Genomic DNA, 19,708 nt, shown 5'->3' with positions numbered 1-19,708 from the left:
TTAAATAACCTATTTAAGGTTACTTTGTTTGTATGTTCGTATTGCAGAAAAAGGAAGAAAGGCCATTAGATAATAGGCAAGTGAATTTTCTTCTGACTCGTTTCCTAACAGCGTTTCCCAAGCATCAAAAATGCGCGCGATATGTGTATTTTTATGTAATCTGATTTACGCGACAACAAAGAGCGAAAAATATATTTTTAATATTTGGTTAATGGCTTCTAATTAATACAAGTCAAATTATATTCTATTGAAAATATTTCAACTTGTGCTATCTTAAAGTAGTCACACCACTATATATATAAATTAAAACCGAAATAAATTACACATACGCTACGCAGCCAGTAGGGCACTACGAGTCCTTGTATAGATTACTCATATGAGAGATAATTTCGACCTCAGCCGCTGTGACCTGGGTGGCCGGGCAGAAACAGGCATCTGCCGCGATTGCAGGGTACGCTGGTTCGATTCCAGCCTCAGGCACTGGACGCCTTGGTCACTTTTTCTTTCATATGTGTAATTTATTTCGGTTTTAATTTGGTTAATGGTGCTGCAATATGGAGATTCTGTAAACAAGATCATATCTTTTTAATGGTTTGCATAACGTTGTTAATAAATAATAATTCTAGGGATTTAACTTGAAACTTAAATTTTACGGTATTTACGCGAACATAGTGTCCGGTGATAAATGATCATCAGCTTTTAAAGCACTTCCAAAAAATACCCACATTGACAGGTTATTTCTAACGGTTACCTAAATAGAGAAATATTTTAATATTCATAACTTTCATAAGTTTATTTAAGTAAGTATATAGTTCTTGCATGAGCCTAATCAAATGCACGTGACTTAAAACTACTATGCATATGCACCAATTTAACCGCTCACCGTAATATGTACATGATAACATTTTTTTGCAATAAAATATCGAAATCTGATTTTAATGATATGTCACGTGTGGTTCATAATTGGAACCACAAATAACTGCTACGTAATTACTCACTGACGTATCGATACCTATAGATTACCCTTAATCACGCAAATGTACAACATAAAAGAATTTGATATGTAAATTACAAAATGCCTCTACTTTGGTTAGACAAAATCTTGGTAAAATAATATATCTTTGGAATTCGAGGTGATAAAACATCAAGGTAAGTAATAATGATTACTCCGACAATGGCACAGTATATCTCACGCGTTTATAAATATAACTTTTATTCAGCTACACAGATTCAAGCGTATCTTTACAATAATTATATTATCTAATCAGAATGATTGTTTTTGCACCGTAAACCCGAACACACTAAAGTGTCTGCGTGATCGTTTGGAGTGTTTTAGGTGTATATTCGTATGACGGGGTTGGCCAGTAAGAGCGCCAGGGGCGGCAGCAGCGCGGGCAGCGGCAGCGCGGGCAGCGCGCGCGGCGCGGCGCCGGGCTTGCCCGCCGCCTGCACGCGGTCGGCGCGCGACGCGCCCTCGCTCACCTCTCGCGAGCGCGCGTACCCCTTCATGCGCTCGCCTTGCACGCTCTCTTCGTTGCTGCGCCAGTACACTGTCGCTATCGTTGCGAGACACTGTCAACAAAAATGTTTTACTAAGTATTGAATATTCTGCTACATAGATATAATTTAATTGTTGATTTTTGTAGTCCAGCCTTCACTTAGGTACTATAATTATTATTAGGTACAATCTCTACTTTGCGACTTGGGCCACGAAAGTTGTTATGCACACCCCATAACAACTTTCGTTCAAACTGTCGTCATACTATATTAATTCTTCATTTATTTATTGTTTTAAAACTAGTTCTCAAATTCAAGCTCAATCACCCATATGATTGAGTAATACCTACCTATAACCAACATGATTACTTAAATGAAAAAGAAATTAAAGTCTTGTCGTGAAGTTACACTTAGCAGGGATCATGATAGCAGGTTAGAAAAACCCTCGATGTGGAAAAAAATCTTAAAATTAATACGTCGTTGTGTGGTAGGTAGGTACAACAAGAGCGTAGGTACGGTTTTTTTTAGTTCAAAGACTTTAGATATACCTACGCGGAAAGTTTGCATAAGTGCGTGCAAAGCTCGACATTTATTGATTCATAAAAATAAATGCCTAGTTTTAGTTTTCGCGTAAACTGTTTTCATATGGGCATATAGGCATATGGTCACATATTTCGAAAAGATCGCAGGTCCACCCTGAATGACTCATTGTCGCCTAATAAGCAGTAGCCCATTGCACAGTGTACTCTCATACGGAGAACCAACTGATCATTTGCCTTATAGTCTGTAGCCTTATAGTGACGAGTTTTAGACGTTCTAGACTACGTTACTGGAATGCGTAAAAGTCACGGAAAACATGTAGTTTTTTATTCTAATAAGCGACCGTTTGGGACGCTGCTCACAAAGTTCGCTTTCAAGTAACGTAAAGTAGTAACGTAGTAAAGTAGTAACGTTAGCCTGGGCTATTCTGCGACCGGTCGTCTATTCACGCTGTGCCTGATCGGTAGCGTTTATTCGTCATGTGGACGTGTACGTTAATAGATTGCTTTTATCAGTACAAGTACCTACTAGATATCTACTGCTACGTATGTACTTACTGTTCGAACTAACTGTAGTAACCAATAGTAGTGACCGTTACCAGTAGGTATAACTAAAAATGAACTACCGTAAAGGATTTTCAATATTATTTTGATATCATAGAATGATATTTAGGTACAAACAATAAGTATCAGATTGGCCAATCGAAATGCAAAAATATTCATAAACAATCGAGCGAGATACCGAAATCGAATAGCGGTTGATTTGTATGAAATGAATACCGGACGGAATTTGGTCCGATACCTATTTAGTATGTCACTGTTAACATATCGTATGTTCTGTATGGGTACGTCACACTATGTATCACGACAAAAGTATTGTACCGGTCTATCTATACGCAGCAGCCGTAGCAGGAGAAGTGAGTCTTAATAATAACAAGAATAACAACTTTTTGTTAGCATCCGTTACAAATTTACCTTTCCTAACAATGTTTCATCAATGTAATGTAGGACTACGACCAATTTAAACAAAAGTAACGTTCCAGTGGCCTCGGAACTTTATAATTTAATTATTAACTTGTTAGTTGAACTACAAAATTCAAATGGCCGCTGCCTGGGATAAAATCAAAGGTTAGCGGTTATATGGTAATTTAAATAATATAACCCAGTTTATCTTTACTGAATCAAATAATACCGTAGGCGATTAGCAATGTCATAATACTAAACATCAGCTCCATATGCCTAATTATATTGCCTAGGGCAAACTACAAATTTAATGAGCTTTATCTAATTAGATCTTTTGAAAATCGTTAATCGGCATTATATTAGGTGACCATATAGATTTTCTTTCAGTCATTCTATAAAAATGTATTGTAGTACCAACTTTAGTGACAGGTATCTAGTAATAACCTAACCACAAAATTAAAATTTTGAAAAAACCCCCGACCGCGACATAGTGGACCGATTTTTATACATGGCTAAGAACACTCCCGACTAACTCAGCTTTCAAACAAAAAAAAAACTAAATCGAAATCGGTTCATCCGTTCGGGAGCTACGATGCCACAGACAGACACACACACAGACAGACAGACAGACAGACACGTCAAACTTATAACACCCTGTCGTTTTTGCGTCGGGGGTTAAAAATGTACCGACCGGCAAAAACGCTGATTGAATAATCGTCCGCACAAAAATAATAGCCTAACAGGACAGTGTGACTCCGGCTTCTGATCGAGTTCTCGGAAAGAGTAATGAGTCTCAGGGAGACTCCGAGGTCAGAGCTTGTTGTCCTATTTTAGAAACCTATCCTTATTTGGCAGGACAGCATCACAGCACATCATACATGGTGCATGACGGTATAAAGTCAGTTTGAAAAGAAGATTAGACGAGATGACATAGACTTTGATTGGATCTGGATTAGACGGTCCTGTCCAAACGAAATAATCATGTTGAGGAAGCGAAGAGGCTTTAATCGAGCAGTGGATCATTATGCGTAGGTATATTAGCTGAATATAAGAATATAATGGCAGGGGGTCTACTTTTCTCTGCAGCTGACTGTACCTTAAAACACACGACGTGTATTTGTCACGACTTGTAGAAAAAAAACTAACTGTCATAGAACAACATTTTTGTTTCTCCGAATCCGTCAAAGTGGAGTCGCCGTCATGCATAAAGCGAATACCTAGCCTAGAGCAAAAGTGGTATACCTAGCGATCACATACGCGCCCATCGCTTTTTTTTATGACTCCCTTCATAATAGGGGATATCATGCAAAACTTTGCTCAGATGGCACCACTTTCACATTAAGTAGGACCTACCATGAATATTGTTCGACATGTTGCCCCTTGCGCTTTTAAATTCGCAAAGGGAGCCATCTGTGAACAAACCGCCTTGATGCAAGAACTTCCCAAAAAACTGTTTAAGGCATAGTATCTATAAGTTACTCTATAGTATCTGTATGAAAGTGCTGCACTCTGGCAGCAGAACAATGCCTTAATATTCTCTATTGATTGGAGTTTGGCGAACAGTGGCTTGTCATTACATTAACTGAAATATCAAAGCAAGAGCGGGGCTATAGGAAAAGAGTTGAAGAACGTACCTTAAGTTTCAAATCGCCCCTCCTGAAGTGCTTCGGCTTGACTTTGAAGTCGAGCTCCAGGCTGGTGGTCTCCAGGCCGTCGGGGTGCGTCTCGTGCACCGGCGGCTGCAGCGCGGCGGGCGGCGCGGGCTCTCCGTTCACGTACCACGCCAGCCGCGTCGCCGGCCGCGACCGTCCCGACGTGCAGTTCACCTGACCATAGGTGGAATACGATAATAAATATAACAGGTCCCGTACCTGAACGCACAAACGCTCACAATAATATCTCTTTCGTAGTTATCTATCTCTGGCGCTCTTGCGTATTGGCGCGACAGAGCGAGACTACATTTCTGCGGCGTTTCGGTGGCGCCGCGAATATACGCGAGATATCTACGAGCGTTTCGTTTCGTGAGCGTTTCGTAAGCGTTTGTGGCATTCGGCTACGTACCCAGGACACTATATCGGTATGAAGAATTACTAGTGACTGATGGATTCGAACCGCCGTCTTTAGTTATTGCGGCTAATGCCATTCACTCTTGGACCACTCAGCCACTGGACAATTGGACATCCAGTCTCTCCAAATCCTTTCAGACATTTTTTTTAATCAAGCTAAAATCCATACTAATCCATACTAATATTATAAATGGGAAAGTTTGTGTGTCTGTTTGTTTGTCCGTCTTTCACGGCAAAACGGAGCGACGAATTGACGTGATTTTTTAAGTGGAGATAGTTGAAGGGATGGAGAGTGACATAGGCTACTTTTTGTCTCTTTCGAAAGCGAGCGAAGCCGCGGGCAAAAGCTAGTAATATGTGTGATAAAGATGTGTAAGTGTAACAGAACTGAGTGAACTGTTTGTTATTATGAGAAATAAATGTCTTTAAACCGAAAATAGGTACACAGGTAGGTTAGCCGGGGTAGAAGTATACCAAAAAGAGACCGACGCTTTTTACAGCAACTAGCGGGATCGTGTGTGATGAATGGAGACAGAAAGAGGAGGCCTTTGTCCAGTAGAAGGACACACAATATCCATGAAAAAAATATGGCATCCATATCTGTTCCCCAACGAGCCCAATTACAACAGGAGACAATCTTACTGATTCGACGCAGTTCGAGTAACAGGGATTTTAACTCGTTACGCTAGTTCCGGATTCAGTGGGATAATTACTTACGTGACTGACGGTGAAGGGCGGGTCGGCTAACCGAAGCCGATTTTAGTTTTAGCGTTTGTATTTTTATGGCAAAAAACAGGATAAGAGCATGTATGCTCAGTAAAGGGTTCAGACTCGTACGTCGAAACTGACTATTTTTTTGTTTCTATAATAAAAAATTTACTGTTTGTACGTTGTTGTTGTAAAGTAACGAGATAAAGGGAATACCTTCGCAGCGCTTTGTACCTACGTCTGTTTAGTTTTACTAAGAAGGACGTATCACGTACCTATTTAATTGAATAATGATTCTAACGTAGTCGTAAAATACTAATGGTTGTGGTCAATGTAGTTTTCGTAGAATGCCTTAGTTGACCTTTATTTTTTTATTCTTGGGCTCATGGTTCACATCACATGGTCAAAGGGATTTTTTGTGTTTTAGACTGATTATTTACAAATATATTCGATATGCAGTTATTTAGTACTTAAGTTATCCGGTTAAATAGATATACAGGATGGGAACGAGTAAACACACAGATTATAGAGGTATATAACCACGCATTGCTGAGGTACCTAATTAAAAGAAAAAAAAAATGTAACATGTTTCATTTTACAATTTGCCGATTTTTTTTTATAAATATAAATATTGCGAGTTTTATTTAGAACAATGCATTGTAATCTGCAACGAATTATTAGTTAATTACTTATGTGCTTGAATTTTACCTGCACTCGGTCGCCGATCTGATACCGAAGCTTGGACCCTGTGATCGTGGGCCCATGGTTTGGAAGTGCTGAAAAATAACAATGTTTTTAAATCTCTGTGTTATATGTATTACCTACGCAAAACTCCACGCAGACGGCGCCGTTAGCACATTATGAAGGTCCTGCAAAATCATCATCATCTGCAAATCATGTTCGACGTCGTGCCCACTCGTCGCACTTATTTATTAAATATTTAATTATTTACTTGAAAACATATTTCAATCAATGACATTACAGATACATCTAATGCGTCATGAAACTTAAATTAAAAAAAACAGTAAATAAGAACATGAAAAAAAAACAATAAAAGTTTACAACTAAGCAGTTGATTTGGGCGATGACGTAAGAGCGTGGCTCCGTTACGTCGTTTGCCCCGGTGTAGGATTCGGCAAGTTGCCCCCTTATAAATTCGTATACGTAACTGTGACAGGGAAGCAATGCCTCGAATGTGGTTTGCGGTAGGCAATTTGTAAACAAACCGCTCTGATGCATCAATGTCATAATGCATACGGTTCTCTATGGTTTAGTAAGTCTGTAGGTATTATGTATAGTGCTGCAATCTGACAGCAGAATATTGCCCCAATATTCCATTGGCGCACCGTTTCGGCGACTAAGTATCACGACTCTTATACTAAATATTCCAGCGTATGATGCTTCCTATTTTGTCACATATTAATGTGGATAAGACATCTGTCACTCTTGCACTGACAAACTTGCCAGAACATGACGGATGCTTTATCCGCGTAGATAAGTGATAAAATTGCAAGCATGATAAGCCGGCAGTATTCTGTTCTGAACATACCCTAACAGGCAGCTTGGCTGTCAGCCGGATTCTGAACATCTCCTATCAGACAGCTCGGCTGTCAGCGGACGAGCTGTCCAGAGTTCGACGAAGCGCTTTCCCATACTTATAATTCACTAGGTCTTGAATAGGTAATAGCTAAGATAATAGAGGTACTAACCTTACACATAGCCGACATTTGTTCAAAGCAAAACCTAATATGTAATACCGAAATTCAGTTCATTGGAATACTAGAAAACCTTAACGCTTCGAAACTTTAATCCAATTTGGAATACATTTGTACATAAATAGCTTCGTGCAAAGCACTTGCGAGATTACTTGACAAGAAAATGTTACATTTGGTTCAAGTGGCTAAATGTGATCCCATTCTCGTAAAGTTGACATGCTTCATAATAATTCTTCTGTCATGTAAACAAGTGAGTCGGTTTTCAATCTAGTATCTGTCTTGTACAATTATATTACCTTGTAAGACGTGAATATATGATTGTAATGTCATGACATGAAAATTTTGCTTATACCGAGGATTTCAAATAATTTCATTTAAAACATTTTCATTGTCTGTCAGCAATAATCTGCAGTATTAACATTTTGTTAGGGGCGCGTTATCTGTTTGTCAGCGCTTTTAACTTTATGTACGTTTTCCGTGCCTAGGTATGTGGTTACGCTCTCTCTAGCATTAAGGCCGATTTTAGTCACATGCGGACCGACAGCGCGAAGCGAGTCCGTTGCCGATCGCTCCGCGCAGTCGGTCTGCGATTACTCGCTCGTCAGTAGGTATCAGCAATCTTAATCACCTACGACAGTTATGTCCGAGTGCCCGGACACCCTCAGGGACAGCGGCCGCTCGCCACCTCGCAGTGGTCACTGGTTCTGGTGACAGGCGGTGACACTCACCTCGCAGTGGTGACTGGCTCTGATAACACTCACCTACGACGGTCATGTCCGAGTGGTCGGACACCGTTGGGACAGCGGCCGCTCGCCACTTTGCAGTGGTGACTGGTTCTGGTGACACTCACCTCACCTCGCAGTGGTGGCTGGCCCTGGTGACACCTACGACGGCCACCTCGCAGTGGTGACTGGCTCTGGTAACACTCACCTACGACGGTCATGTCCGAGTGGTCTGACACGGTGGGGAACAGCGGCCGCTCGCCCGACACCTCGCAGCGGTAGCGCCCGCCGGTCTCCAGGATCGCCGGGAAGAGCGTCACGTTAGCCCCATTTGTACTTGACCTCTGAATATTTAAAAAAGTACACAATTAGAACGGAACTATTTTTATTCAAATGCATTTCTGTGGGCGTAGCATACTAGTTGGATAAACCTATCCCATCGGTGCGTCACTATCGCACTTATAAATAGTGTGAAAAGGACGGCCTGACGTTATATCGTTTATCACGCGAATGTGTTTGCCTGCCTGTATTGTACAAAAATTAACAGGTAAGCATGAGTAAGTAGGTATATTGTATGTATGTACATCATACATAACTTATCAAATAATCAATGTTTAGTTGGAAATTTGATACAACGCATTAGCACCACCAAAAATGATCGATCATTTAATGACTCTGGCTTCCAATTAAATTTAACAATCGTAATTGTGAAGCTGTGAAGTAAAAACATTTGGGTATTATTCAACTAATGTATTGGAGAATCAATGACGTAATCTTATTGAAATAGGTATAATATGATTAATTGACTATACTAAACTAAGCCATGTCCTTTTACAATTAACAATTACTTAATAGGCCAATAAGTAGGTACATCTAGCTTCTAGGTCTACCTACTTATAAAATCCTCAATATAAATAAGTAATGTGTCTTTAGAGACAAAAGTTTGTTTAGAAACATTGTTCTAGTGATTATTCGTAAAAGTTGTTTAGTTCATTAATGACTCAGGGCTAATTAAAATTGCTATTGACTTTTATAATCACCAACTATACTGTTTACCTTCAGAATGACACTTTGTTTAGATGTTAGGGTTGGTCCTGATATTCCTGAGTCAACCTATTACCTACCCCCTTATTTTATTTTGACAAATTAAATTGTTGCCATAAGGGTGTTTATTTCATTTTCCGACGACCTACTTTCCCCAGTAAGTTTTGACTGTCAACCGGACAGAGATTTTTAGCTAGAATTTTGTGAAACGCGCTTATTTCCGTGAAACTAAAATAATAAAATCTTTCGCTTACTAACTGGCAGGCAACGTACGTAATCGTATTGACCTAATATGTACAATTATCCTACTAATGTCATTCAAATAGATATGAACATTTCCATTCCCATTTCACATTACGCTGGCATACGTAACAAGAGGTCTGCCGCTGAAAGTAAGCTGTCAGCCCTCACAACAATGCGCCCGCCAGCCGTACGAGTATGAACACCTCTTCTAATGAAATCAGCTGCTGCATTCAGCGGCTTTGTTCGCGATTTATACACTTAGCGCTGGCTTTTCAATAGGGCATTGTAATGTTTTTAAGTCAGATGAAAAGCTAGAAATCGAGTTTCCCGTCACTTTCAGATCTTTTTTCAGGTAAATTAGAAAATAAATATAATAAAATTTACCCTGAAAACAAAATTTTAATTAAAGAAATCTGATTAATTCAAGGTTAAAGTTTTACACGCGGTGTGCGCCATTTTTACCTAAATGTAATTAAAAGTTTAATTTAGAACTGATATTTGTTTCAAAGGGTTTGATTCGGAGGGAAGGGTAGGGGGATTTTTAATTTGTTATATACAACATGTACTTTTATAAAATAGAGCATGACTGACAGACGGGCCAACAACAAAGCGAATTGATCCGCTAATGGATCGGGTTTCTTTTGAGCGCACCTACGCTCTCAATTTTTAAAACAATTTTCCTTGAAATAAGCCGAGATGAAACGACTCCGGCCGGCACAAAACAAACGCAAGCGGCCACCGAGAGCCGCGAGTACCGTGGCCGAGTATAGGCCGCGTAGGTGAGGCTAAATGAAAGAAAGTACGGAATGGCTCTCGTACCAGAGTGGGACTGTGTTTGCACCTGAACCTCTTCACAGCTTAATATCCGCTCTAGTTTTATATTGTTTCCACTCGGAACGACCTAAGCAAACTCGACTCGACCGGATTAATCTAATTATATCTATCTGTACTTCTGCTCATGTTTGCTTAGACGGTATTTGACTTTGTGTTTGTTTATATTACATAGTGACACTAACATTCAATGTAGCGTACTTGCTATGACCTATGACTCATGGAATTGCACTTTTGCATGCAAAACGTGTAATTCAAGGTAATGTAAGTCACACGTACCTAAATTTATTTATATCCACTGACGCGGTGGAAGTGAGTTATAGTAATAAATTTAAATTAGGCCAATTAGGTTTAAATGAATACCATCGATCGTTACCTACTTCAATAAAAAAATATTGGTATTTCTAACTAAGTTATACTGAGCCTGTCCACGTGAAGGTGTATGTTCCTCTACATCGGGCAGCGGAAACTTGCTACGCGGCTCCGTGTCCTTGGGTACATGTCGGAAGAACTTCTTGCCGTCCTTGTACCACTTGACGGAGTAGATCACGCCTGTGGGGCCGAGCTGCCAGCGGCAATAGCTTGAATACCTGACGAGAGGTATACGGACCTCTACATCGACTCCGGGCAGCGGGAACTTCCTGCGCGGTTCCGTGTCTTTCGGCACGCGTCGAAAGAACTCCTTCCCGTCCTTGTACCACTTGACAGAGTAGAGCACGTCTGTGGGGCCGAGCTGCCAGCGGCAATAGCTTGAATACCTGACGAGAAGGTATACGAACCTCTACATCGACTCCGGGCAGCGGGAACTTCCTGCGCGGTTCCGTGTCTTTCGGCAGTTTCGGCACGTGTCGGAAGAACTCCTTCCCGTCCTTGTACCACTTGACGGAGTACACAACGTCTGTGGGGCCGAGCTGCCAGCGGCAATAGCTTGAATACCTGACGAGAAGGTATACGAACCTCTACATCGACTCCGGGCAGGGGAACTTCCTGCGCGGTTCCGTGTCTTTCGGCACGTGTCGAAAGAACTCCTTCCCGTCCTTGTACCACTTGACAGAGTAGAGCACGTCTGTGGGGCCGAGCTGCCAGCGGCAATAGCTTGAATACCTGACGAGAAGGTATACGAACCTCTACATCGACTCCGGGCAGCGGGAACTTCCTGCGCGGTTCCGTGTCTTTCGGCACGTGTCGGAAGGACTCCTTGCCGTCCTTGTACCACTTGACGGATTACAGGACGTCTGTGGGGCCGAGCTGCCAGTGGCAATAGCTTGAATACCTGACGAGAGGTATACGAACCCTTACATCGACTCCGGGCAGCGGGAACTTCCTGCACGGTTCCGTGTCTTTCGGCACGTGTCGGAAGAACTCCTTGGCATCCTTTTACCACTTGACGGAGTACAGCACTTCTGTGGGGCCGAGCTGCCAGCGGCAATAGCTTGAGTACCAGGGTATGTAGCCGAATGGCACAAACGCTCACGAAACGAAACGCTCGTAGATATCTATCTCTATCGCTCTTGCGTATTGGCGCGACAGAGCTAGCGGCCTCTCGATCGGCGTCTGGCGTCGCAGAAATGCTATTCGGCTAGCAGGCCTGACAAGAGGGTATACGAACCACAACATCGACTCCGGGCAGCGGGAACTTCCTGCGCGGCTCCGTGTCTTTCGGCACGTGTCGGAAGAACTTCTTGCCGTCCTTGTACCACTTGACGGAGTACAGCACTTCTGTGGGGCCGAGCTGCCAGCGGCAATAGCTTGAGTACCAGGGTATGTAGCCGAATGGCACAAACGCTCACGAAACGCTCACGAAACGAAACGCTCGTAGATATCTATGTCTCTCGCTCTTGCGTATTGGCGCGACAGAGCCAGCGACCTCTCGATCGGCGTCTGGCGTCGCAGAAATGCCATTCGGCTAGCAGGCCTGACGAGAAGGTATACGAACCTCAACATCGACTCCGGGCAGCGGGAACTTCCTGCGCGGTTCCGTGTCTTTCGGCACGTGTCGGAAGAACTCCTTCCCATCCTTGTACCACTTGACGGAGTACAGAACGTCTGTGGGGCCGAGCTGCCAGCGGCAGGACAGCGACGGCCGCGTGCCCAGCGGCACGTGCGCCGGTACGCGCAGCTCCAGCAGCTCCAGGCTCGACACGCCCTCTGTAACAATAGATCCCCATTTTAAAATACTCTCCGGAAGATACAAAATAAATAAGTCAAAAATTTTGTGTTTTTTTTATTTGTTAGCCTGTTGTGTCCCACTGCTGGACAAATGCCTCCCTGTCTTTCTCTCTCTCCCTGCAATGCTTGGCCAATCTTTTCGAAAGACGTCAAGATCGTGACACCATACCATGGAGGTATATTGATCTATATCTAATAAATATGCTACATTTCTTGTGTTTCGGTGTGAGCATATGAATAAATGATTGCTGTATCAAGCAAAAATGAGCATTTCTTTTTTTTTTCGCCACTTTTATAAAATGTGATATTTTTGAAAAAAAAAATGGTATTTCTACACAGAATCACTAGCTTCTTCAATCCTAGTAGTAAAAAAAAATGTCCCTTACGATTTTTTCTTATTTTGTTACCATTTTCCATACATGTTGTGTGGGGTAACAACAGAGGAAAGTAACAACAAAGATGGAAATTCTGGGACACTTTTTGTCTCCCAGTGAGATTGAAAGTACTCCTGATTCTGAGTACAATTGACCTAAAATTCCCTAAAAAAATCAAAATGAAAAAAATGGCAAAAAAAGAAATGCTCAAATATGTCATGTTTGCAAATTACGAAAACAATTTTACACCGTGTTCTAGATAGGTATTAACTTTGTACTTGAATTTTATTTGCCTGTAGGTAGCGTGTTATGAAGGCAAAAATCCATTAAACGGCACGTCAAATAATTTCCCATGTGACGCGCGCTCGCGGCCCGTAAAAGAGGCACTATTGCCCGCCCGCGCCCAGCCCGGCGGTGGATAATATTACTTTACGACCCGCGGGGCCGCACAAATGTAAGTAAATTGGCGAATAAATACAAACAGCGAAAAACGCCGATATTAGAAGTACATCGCTAACTGCATCCGATGGCTTCCTGGAATAATCCATGTCCGTAGCTGGTGTTCGTTCTCGCCAGAATGATTTTGTTAAATATGTACCTATGCAATTGATATTGTTAAATTTCATTTCATTTTATTATTGTTGTTTTTTCTTATTATCTTAAAAAGACCTTATTATTCGTAGACGCTTAAACTTTGAATATCTTTTAGTTACAACCGTTTTTCACCGTGTTATCGGCTACGATCGAACACGCGCTGGCACTGAATGTGAATAAAATAATCTAACCTACCAGTTTTTCAAAATTACCTATTAAATCAGAATAAGTAACTAAAATCCTGAATCGTTAAGGCTACATAAATATACAACCAATAGCTAAGCTATTACAGTCAGACATATACATATATCAGAATGCAAATAACTTCCAGCAGACAGGATGTACGCTAATACAGTGAAACCTGGTTAAGTGGGACCTGGATAAGTGAGAAACCTCTTTAGCTGGGACCCAAGGTGCGGTCCCGATACTTTCGCACCGATTTACCTCTGTTAGTGAGACAAAACAGACCTCTATAACTGAGATTAGCCTTTTCGATTTTTTAGTCACATTTCCGTCTATTAGTGAGACAGAGTGTGTATTTTACCTCTGTTACTGAGACTATATTTAAAATGTATATTCACTTAATTGTTTGTTAAGAATTTTATAGAAATTTACCTCTTTATCTGAGATACAGTCAATCTATGACCTCTGTAACTTGGACTTTATCGAAAATCTATTTCCATATTTTTAATAATTCTTAGCCCATCTGTAAATTACGCGATTGATTCTTTGTGTTTAGGTGAGTTTAAGGGTTTTCTTGGTTATTTTAAGTAATTAAAACTAAAATTTCGATTTGTAACATAAAAATTATTAAAAAAATATAACTTTCATAATATAAAATTTCTATGACACAATACAATGACATTAAAGTCTTATATATTATTTAAAGACAAGGCTTATTTACCTTTTCGTTTAGCATGCAACTAATAATAACTATATAAAAACACCTTAATATCACCTCTATAACTGACACATCCCCCTATTCTGGCCTCTATTAGTGATACCCTCTGTAAGTGAGACAAACTTTGTATTATACCTATCTAACTGAGACCCTGAATAAGTGGAATACCTCTTTAAGTGAGATAAATTTTGTCGTCCCTTGAAGTATCACTTATCCAGGTTTCACTGTATGTAATTGTGAATATTACGCCACCCATGAAAATATTCATGAAATTTGCAGTTACAGCTTTGCTTTCTCTTGCTAAATATTTACATTAATAATATAGTTGACTAACCTTTACACAGTGTTTTTTTTGTTTTCTGTTAAATTCGACACGTAGGTTCATTATCAGGAACCACCCTGTAAGTATATTACTTTTAGCTAAATTCGCAAAAAAAAAATTGTCATCATTTTCATACATAATAAATGAATTTATTAGTGTGAGAGACAGAGGATACGATACCGAAGCAGGAATTCAAATTTGAGATTTTTAGGTCTTTATCGCCGTCGCGCTGACGGGGGCGGCACCCACAGAGAGGCCCTGTGTGCGTGCGCGTGGCGCACGCACACACCCACGTCCGCCGTCGGCGCAAGTACTTACTCGCGCTCAAGCGCTCTCTATATTTTGTCTTGTTTCGGACTTCATGCATAATGTTTTGGACTCCGTGAAGATATTAATGTTTTAAGGAATGGTAGAAACAATTCCTTATCTTATACATAATGTGATTATCTTAAAAGATGATTTCTTTTAAGATAGTCACATTGTTAGCGAAATAAAGTTATTCGGTATGTAAAAAGCTAAAACCTTTTCGATTTCAAAGAGAAGCCATATTAAGTATAGGAGTAGGTACGTACAATCAACCAATTAATCTGAATCCTAGGTCATAGGCCAATCTAGACCCTTTCACAGTAAAAGTAAAACTGGCTTCTGTAGCAAATAAAGGACGGTGTCAATACGACAGGGTTCTAGAGTGGCCTAGGATTCTACATAATTGGTTGACAGTATCTACCTACCAAAAATGTATGTGAATCTTATTCTTTTTTTTTGCACATGTTTGACAGAAGTGACAGCGTAGGAAAATTTAACTAGGTAACAATTTGGTACCTATTATACTTACCAGACACCGGATTATGTTCCAAGGTAATTAGAACTTTTTAGCAGAATACTAACAAAAAATCTGCCAAACAAAATCTTATTGCATAATTATGAATAGGGATTGCAATCCAGCAGTGTTTTCAATCCAGCTGGATTTTTGCTGGATCGCCGCCAATCCAGCTGGATCCAGCGCGGATCCAGCAGGTAGAAAAAATGTCAAAAAAAAAAAAAACATTTTGCTCTACTATAGGGCTGTTATTACTAAATTTAGTTGAAATAGTGAAAGGAAGGATGAAAACGCGCAATTTTGTAATCATAATTTATAAAAAGAGTTTAATTTATATTTTAGAGCATATGTGGGCCACCCAGGTGGAAAACGTCCGCGTGGGCGTCCCAGATATCACTGGTGCGAGGAAGCCCTGAAAGACCTGTCCGCACTCGGTGTACCCAACTGGCGTGAAGTGGCGCAGGATAGGGCAGAGTGGCGATCTCTTGTGTCGGAGGCCAAGATCCTTTTTGGGTCGCTGAGCCAGTGAAGTAGTAGTAGTAGTAGTAGTAGTAATTTATAAAAAAAAACGGTTCTCTTATTTATCTCCGAAAATTTTATGACCGAATATCACTTCCCAACGCACGTTTCGCGGAATTTTATTCCGCCGAATGTTCATTTCCCAAATTATCATATTTTTTTTTAATTTGCTACCTTGCATTTACCTACCAACTTAAAGTTTGGGTGTTTTTAGGGTTTTTCAAAAGGCCTTTTTTTAAAAACCAAACTTTCATGTTATCTAATGTTTTACTTGACGTAATATACAACTAGTTGTTTATTGTATATACCAAATGTTTTATTGAACACCGACAATATTATATCTATGGCGTATTTCGAAAACTATTAAATACTGAGTCTCCTATGAACTTCTAAATTTATTGACAGAGATGCAATTACGTATTTTACTTACGTATATATATATTTTTAAATAGTTACCTACTTACTTTTTTTACAAGAATATTGTTTAATTTATTGTTATTACATTTAAAAAGTTTTTTCCGGGTTGCTCACGGTCAACCTAACACGCTCGTCCTCGTTTCGCTCGTTGTCGCCCCTAACTGGACTCTGTCATATATGATTATACTGCTAACATAGTCCGTGAACAGAAAACTGCTACTTTGCTCCCTCCTAACAGGGAAGAAAAGTTAAAATTTACTTGTAAAAAGTTGGCATTAATTTTTGTAACCATTTTAAATCCTAATAGCAATCTACATAAATAAAAAATGTCATTAAAAGTGTAACAACGATGAAGCGAAGGTACTACAATAAGTAGGTACATCAAATAATGCTATCAACCAGACATGGCCTGCTTTTTTGGCATAACATTTGGGCATTCACTAGTTTACATTGAAAATTACTAATTTACTTACTAGTACTTACTTACTTAATATTTATGAAAATATAAACCTTTAAGTATTCTGATCTAAACATAAGTTGAAACTTAAAAGAAATTTTGCGGTAACAGTGAATAATTAAATACTATAAATACATTTTGAGATCTTCAGTAGTTATAATAATACAGTTTCAAACTACTTACTTTTTTGAAAAAAATACACAATTGTAGCGAAATATAATTATTTTGTGCTAAGCGGCCACGGGCTACGCGCGGGAACGCGGAACCGTTTAAACATGACGTAAAATAAGTTGATTGAAGTTAATTACGCATTTTATTGCAGATTTTTGTATTTGCGGATCCGCAGCCCTGGATCCAGCGCTGGCTGCTGGATCCAGCAGACCGAAAAATGCGCTGGATCCAGCTGGATTGCTGGATGCTGGATCCAGCAATTGCAATCCCTAATTATGAAGCATAAGGACCTTTATGGAAAGCTACATATGCATCTTATATTTCTAATGTTCTAGGGTTGTGTATACATATTACCTACCTAGCATTAGAAATACAAGGCTTAGCACAGAACAAGACCAACCATAAAAATGCTTAACTAATTTGCCAGCTAAATTTAAACCTAGGTATCGGTACTTAAACGTATAGATACTTTTGATATTTTTATTATTTAAAACTTATTTATACTTACATATCAGCATTTCTGTTACCATAGAATTAAAACGTATATAACACTCATTTCATCTACCAACTAAAGGCATCTGTAATCTACATACAAATAAGGCCCGGTTAAAAGTCTCGAAATGTTATGTACATTTTATAATTAGATAAGTGTAAATGGGTCAAAAAATTGGGTCCATGTGCAATTGTGCATTAAGTAGGTGCACTTTTCCCAAATTGCTGCATGTATGAAATAAGGCCCATCAGTAACTTAACAAAAAATAAGGCATTTCTTACATACCGAATTAAGCGTATTGTGTCGCTTAACTTCAAACCTGGATAAATCCATTCTGCTACAAGGTTAATATATATTTTTTATATATTCAATCTTAAAGCAGAATGGATTTAAGTACCCAAGTTTGAAACTAAGCGACACAATTGATAGTATGTATTGATTGTATTGTTTTGATTGTATTTTTTTTTTTTTTTTACATAATTGTAACAATGTTTGACGGTGTATGATTAGTACCAATAAATGTATCTATCTATCTATCTATCTATGTATCTAGGAGATATTTTCTTTACAAAATCGTATTATTCAATTGATAGTATGTATCTAGGAGATATTTTCTTTACAAAATCGTATTATTCAAGAGCACAGTTCAAGAGCGCTATGATAATCGCACGTCGAAATAAAGTAAAATTGACAATATTTACCGATGAGATTGTGCTCTGTGGTAATGGTAAACATTAATAATATGAAAAGTAATTGTTTCAGTCAGAGCATCTTCACTCGTCTATTTCGTCTTACTCTTTAGTTGTGAAACATGGGTGACAAAGGACGGTCGCCGGAAGGAAAAGAATAAAAATATATGGATACCTATATATATTATAATATTCATCCCGTAGGACAGCAGGTTACTTCAAAGTACTTTAATTAACTACCTAATTTTAATGTTGTCTTCGGTTCCCGTCGTCGTTCGTCGTTCGTCGAATCCCGGTAAGGGTATTTATTTGTGTGATGAGCACAGATATTTGTTCCTGAGTCATGGATGTTTTCTATGTATATAAGTATGTATTTATCTATTTAAGTATGGTTTTGTATTTATCTATAATACAATACAATACAATACAAATGGTTTATTCGCAGTAATATGGTTACAAAATGGTCTTATATACTAGATAGTTCTACATATTACACCTTTACAGGCTATGGGATATGGGTTAAATTGTGGCGTAGGCCAGAGGCTGGCAACCTGTCACTGCAATGTCACAGTTTCGTTTTCTTTCAACCCCTTATTTGCCAAGAGTGGCACTGAAGTTTTATTAGTTTCATGTGTTCTGCCTACCCCTTTATGGGATACAGGCGTGATTGTATGTATGTATGTTATCTATTTAAGTATGTATTATTTATTTATTTATTAGTAAAAACATGTTTACATGACATTACAGTAAAACCAATGCGTCACGAAACTTAGATAACAAAAAAGAAAAAAAAAACAGTAAGTAAGAACATGAAAAAAAAAACAAACAATCAAGTTTAAAACTAAACAATTTATTTGGGCGATGACGTAACAGCGTGGCTCCGTTGCGTCGTTTGCCCCAGTGTAGGATTCGGCAAGTTGCCCCGGAATCGCCGAAAAACCACACCTTTCGGCCAGAAGTCTGCGCTCGCGATGGTGTCCTGCGCTATATCGTCGCCTAGCACCCATAGTACAAGCTTTGCTTAGTTTGGGGCTAAGTTGATCTGTGTAAGGTGTCCCCAATATTTATTTAATTATTTAATTACTTACCATAATGTAATAAAATGTGCATTTTTTCGTGGTTACCAACATGCATACCAACCATAAAAATGCTTAACTAATTTGCCAGCTAAATTTTAGACGACAGACCGTAGTATAAATACTTATCTCAAAAATTGATGATTGAATTCATGAACACAATGTTTACACAAAGTTATAAGGGTGAATTGCAGAAAATATGTACCTTTTGGATTTAGTAACTAAACTGAGAAAAAACGAAACTGATAATTGCTGTAACGAAACTGATAACATAAGGCGTGGAATACATGGGAATAAAAATGTTCCCGGTTCTATATAAAACAGAATTATCAATGAAACATTATAATTCTAATCAACAATATTTATTATAAATTTTTG

The 19,708-nt window shown here is 39.3% G+C and overlaps 1 protein-coding gene across 1 annotated transcript in view; it reads right to left on the bottom strand.

The window, feature by feature from the left end:
* Window positions 1-473: 473 nt before the first annotated feature.
* The window catches only part of LOC125233770, a 212,559-nt gene continuing 193,324 nt past the window's right edge, over window positions 474-19,708 (bottom strand). Inside the window, exons 3-7 of the mRNA XM_048139869.1 lie at window positions 12,265-12,476; window positions 8,419-8,554; window positions 6,482-6,549; window positions 4,634-4,825; window positions 474-1,572 (exon numbers count right to left, since the gene is read on the bottom strand). Of these exons, the coding sequence (XP_047995826.1) occupies window positions 1,333-1,572; window positions 4,634-4,825; window positions 6,482-6,549; window positions 8,419-8,554; window positions 12,265-12,476 (848 nt within the window). The 3' untranslated portion in view covers window positions 474-1,332. The remainder of the gene's footprint in view (window positions 1,573-4,633; window positions 4,826-6,481; window positions 6,550-8,418; window positions 8,555-12,264; window positions 12,477-19,708) is intronic.

Source organism: Leguminivora glycinivorella, chromosome 1, assembly GCF_023078275.1.
Source record: "Leguminivora glycinivorella isolate SPB_JAAS2020 chromosome 1, LegGlyc_1.1, whole genome shotgun sequence".
Lineage (NCBI taxonomy): Eukaryota > Metazoa > Arthropoda > Insecta > Lepidoptera > Tortricidae > Leguminivora > Leguminivora glycinivorella.
Note: the sequence above shows the minus strand (reverse complement) of the source record. Positions and strands in the feature narration are given on the sequence as shown.